This window comes from Orycteropus afer, unplaced genomic scaffold, assembly GCF_000298275.1.
Source record: "Orycteropus afer afer isolate SDZICR_OR568_19922 unplaced genomic scaffold, OryAfe1.0 scaffold00074, whole genome shotgun sequence".
Taxonomy (NCBI): Eukaryota; Metazoa; Chordata; class Mammalia; order Tubulidentata; family Orycteropodidae; genus Orycteropus; species Orycteropus afer.
The window spans coordinates 3,024,978-3,029,793 of NW_006921661.1; the positions used below are offsets into that span (position 1 = coordinate 3,024,978).

At 39.9% G+C, this 4,816-nt stretch overlaps 1 protein-coding gene across 1 annotated transcript in view; it reads left to right on the forward strand.

The window, feature by feature from the left end:
* Nucleotides 1-257: 257 nt before the first annotated feature.
* Nucleotides 258-4,816, forward strand: part of CLNS1A (chloride nucleotide-sensitive channel 1A) — a 23,207-nt gene continuing 18,648 nt past the window's right edge. The window contains exon 1 of the mRNA XM_007940901.2: nucleotides 258-388. Within this exon, the coding sequence (XP_007939092.1) occupies nucleotides 264-388 (125 nt within the window). The 5' untranslated portion in view covers nucleotides 258-263. The remainder of the gene's footprint in view (nucleotides 389-4,816) is intronic.

Genomic DNA, 4,816 nt, shown 5'->3' on the forward strand with positions numbered 1-4,816 from the left:
TAAGCCACCAGAGCACAAGCCTAGATCCTCAAAAATGACATGCGTGAGGAAGGTGTCATGTGACAAACTCGTCTTGGTCTTCTCAGGCCTCCGAGAGTTTTTCCTAGAACGGCTTGTCTCTATGGTTCACCGAGCTGAAATTCCGGCCCATAGTAAGTTGTTCTACCGGGGTGATTCCACCGCTTCCGGGGCGAGACGCGGCAAGCGCTGGTGGCCGTCGCTTCAGCTTGGTTGTGGTGTGTATCTCGCCCCTTCCTGGTGCAATGAGCTTCCTCAAAAGTTTCCCACCACCCAGCCCTGCTGAGGGACTCCGGCAGCAGCAGCCAGATACCGAGGTTGTGTTGGACGGGAAGGGTCTTGGCACCGGCACCCTTTACATCGCTGAGAGGTAAGGTCCCTATTCCCGGGCGCTGCCCTCTTGCGCGCTGCCTGCCTTCTTACCCCGGAGATGCCAAGGAGCGGGGGACAGACTGCAACTTCGGCTGCTGGGAGGAACAGTGCGTGGTTAGTTAGCGTCGCCCAGGGGATGGCTCTGCGGGGAGGAAGACTCGATTGTTCGTGTCTGCTGCTCCAGAGCCTTCCTTTCTCTTTCAAACGAAAATTTCCTCACTCACTGTGCGTTCTCCCCGCCTATATTCCAGAGGCCTAGTGCTTGCGTTGCTCTTTACTCATAGTCTCGTCTTAAGGTTTTGAGTTTCCAGTTATTGTCTGGAAAATGTGGCTTTCCTTTCCAGCGAACAAATGCGGGAAGGGGTTGCCCTGGGCAGGATATAAGTAGGTTCAGAGCAGATTGTAGAGGATTTTTGAATTTTTTGTAGGTGTTGATGGGGAAAGGAGCACCCCCAACCCCAGGCTAGCATCATAATTAAAGGGATCTGGCTAACATACCTAAGCCCTAGAAAGCATTTCTCCTTCCTTTGGCCATCTGGTATACTTTGGACTTCAACAGTCAGACATCTCTTCATTGTTGAATATTTATTTGAGCCTTGCTTTGTTTTAAGACAGATAACCCCAAAGATGTGTCAGATTTGACCCCTGACTCCCAGGAGTTTATTCTCTACTTGAAGATTAAGTATAATGGTAACAGTTAAATAAGGTAGCAGAGTATTAGGAATGTAACAAGGCAGTTCATGTTCAATAGTAAGTGGTACAGATAGTGCTGAAGTTGAGTAGTGAAAAATCACAGTAGGGAGAGGGCAGGTTATAGAACAGGGTCTCTTAATTTGGGTTAAACTTTGGGTTTTCAAGGGGTATGTTAACTCTTGAAGTTGCATGTAGAGTTTGACTGTATTCTTTTTCTGGGCTCTGATATTAGATTAAGTTCAGTGAACCAAAAAGACATAAAGACTTATCTGTAAGGACTTATACTCTGCCTGGTATCTTTCGCCTCCATTTTCACAAGGTGGTATTTAAATATAAAACTGTGTTTAGCTTTTTTTTTCCCCCTCTCCTTTGGTAATCTGCTAAGAGACATGCGTTTTGTTCACTTCCATGCTTTCAAATTCAACTAGGCCCTTACTCCTTTTTATCCCTTGTTTTGCTGAAATAATTTCTCAAATTTCCAATTTCATTACCTATTTTCTGGCCCATATTTCCATATGTTTCAAGGCGGCTCTCTCCAGCTATCCACAGTCCCCTATCCCTGGTCATATTTAGATGATGGAAGCTTTGAATTCTCCCTGGCACCTCCCTTTCTCAGTCTTTTTTACTGTGCCAGTCTTATCGCCCTGACCTCTAAGTGTTAGAATGCCCTTACAGTAAAAGCTAAAGACCAGACCTCAAAATAGTTTACAAGGACCTACACGATCTTCCTGCCAACCCCAATCTTTCTGACCTCATCTGCTACTTTCTTCTTCATTTACTTTATTCTAAACACATTGACTTCCTTGTTACTCCCCAGTGTTACCATACATGCTCCCACCAAGGTCACTTTCCAACAAACATGCTCCCATTTTAGTACCTCCGTGCTCTTAGTACTTTTTCCAAGCTATTTTCTCTTTGGAAAGTTACCCATATGTCCACATAACTTGTTTCTCTGTTTCTTTCAGTTCTCTGCTCAAAGGCCAGCTTATCAGTGAAGTGTTTCCTTAGCCACCTTTTATAAATTAGCTCCTATTGTCATCCCTAGGTGCTCTGGTAGCATAGAGCCTGAGGCACTTAACTGCTAACCAGAAGGCTGGTGGTTGAAACCCAAGGAAGGGTCGCTGTGGGTCAGGTCCGATGGACACATTGTCATCCCTAAAAGCCCTTTATCTCCCTTCCCCTGCTTTATTTCTCTCCATAATGCTTATAATGAGACGGATTAGATACAAGGATCCTTTACTATTATTGGACTCGATTGAGTTCTTGAGCAGTTTTCTGAAAAGTGGTTTTTTTCCTATGAATTCATACCCAAAGTAGCTAAGAAATGAGAATTTTCATTAGAACTGGCCGAAAATTAATATATGTGATTTAAAAAAAAAAAAAGAAAATCTAAACTACCCATTGTCTAATAGGTATGTCAGACTATAGCATGACTAGAACAAAATTCCTGTTTTCCTCACTAAAATTTGGTCTTCCTTCAGTGTTCACTATCTTCCTTACAGTTTTCCAGGACAGAAACATTAGTCATTATTGACTTGTTTCTTTCATACCTGTATAGCCAACATAGAAAATCCTGTTGTCTCTAACATACCAGCATTTGATGGTTCCTCATTATTTTCCCTGCTGCAGGGGTGAACGAGATAAATGTGCCTTTATGATAAAGTCCCAGTTTAGACCAGGAGTTCTTCACTCTTGAGGACTGTGTCTAGAATTCAGAGTATCCATGAATTTAGATGGGAAAAAAATGATATCTTTATTTTTGATAACGTCTCACCAAAAATGTGCATAATATATCTTTCAATTATAAATGTAGGCCGCAAACCACAGTAGTATTAGCAGTATCTGTGACTTTGTCAACAGTAGAAAATACAATTCTATTCATATCAAATTAGAATTGTGGAGACCTTGAAATAATGCTTATGTTCATCATTGCTTTGAAATTATGGTCATTAGTAGACCTGATGCTAGATCTTGTTATTTAAAGTAGTAATAAAGAAGCATATTTATAACTATATATAAATTTGTATTTATAGCAGTATAATTGGTTTCTTTCATAATTCTATGTATTTTATGCACTTAAAAAACATTGTTCTGAGAAAATTACTGGAACTAATTGATAGTTTCAGCAGAGTGTTAGGTGACAAGACCAGCATGACAAAAATCAATCTAAATGCTTTACACTATAAAGAGAACTCTGAAAAGGAAATCAGAAAAGCAATACCATTTATAACAACCACCCAAAAGATGAAGTATTTAGGAATAGATCTAACCAGAGACACAGACGACCTGTACAAAGAAAATTATAAGCTACTATTACAAGATCAGGAACTCTGCTAGCATAGTGCCTAAGGCACTTGACTGCTAACCAGATGCTGGCGATTCAAATCCACCAGCCACTCATTGGAAGGAAGGTTGGGCAATCTACTTAAATAGTGGTACCACCTCGGAAACCCAAGGAGGGGTCGCTATGAGTCAGGTCCGACTCGATGGCACATAACAACAACATACTATGCTCATAGGTAGGAAGATTTAACATGAAAATGTCACTACTACCCACAGTGATCTACAGATAAACAATCCCGATCCAGATTCCATCATCTTTCTTTAAAGACATAGAAAAACTAATCAACAGCTGTATATGGAAAGGAAAGAGACCCTGGAAAAGTAAGGGCCAAAATTCATTAAATGGGGAAGAGAGAGTTTTTAATAAACGGTGCTTGCAAAATGGATATCCATTTGCAGAAAAATGGAACAGGACCCATATCTCACACCATATACAAAATTAATCAAAGACCTGCATGTAAAGCCTAAAACCATCATAAAGACCATCAGAAAAAATAGAGACAAATTTAGGGGCCCTAATTCAGGAGATAATACATATCGAATGTAACTAAAAATGTGCAAATGCCAGAAGACAAAATAGATGACTAGGACCTCTTAAAAATTAGACACTTAGTCAAATCAAAAAATTTCACCAAAAGATTCAAAAGACAGCTCACAGACGGGGGAGAAATTTTTGGCAATGACATATTAGACAAGGGGCTAATCTCTAAAATTTACAGAAAATCTCAACAGTTTAACAAAAAGATAAATAATCCAATTAAAAAATGAGCAGAGGACATAAACACTTCACCAAAGAAGACATTCAGGCAGCTAACAAACATAATAAAGAAGTGCTCATGATCTTTAGCCATTACAGCACTAATAGCAAAGTTAAAAAAAAAAAAAAATGTTTGCAAGGTTGTGGAGAGACTGGAACACTCATGCACACTGTTGGTGGAACTGTAAAATGGTATAGTCACTGTGGATAATGGTATGGCGCTTCCTTAAAAAGCTAGAAATAGAAATGCCCTCCTAGGTATATATCCTAGAGAAATAAGAGCTGTGACATGATGAGCACACTCGTGTTCATTGCAGCACTATTTCATAGCAAAAAGATGGAAACAAATACTGATAAACGGAAGAATGGATCAACAAACTGGTACATACACAGAATGGAAAACTACACAATATTGAAGAACAATGATGAATCTTCAAAACATCTCATAACATGATGAACTTAGAGGCTATTATACTGTGTGAAACTAATTACAACACAATAAGTATTCTATGAGACTGCTATTGTAAAAAGTCAAGAAAGAGGTTGTTCTGGTTACCTAGTGCCACTCTGACAAGAATATACCACAAATGGGATGGCCTTAACAAACAGGAGTTTATTCTTACAATTTGGAGG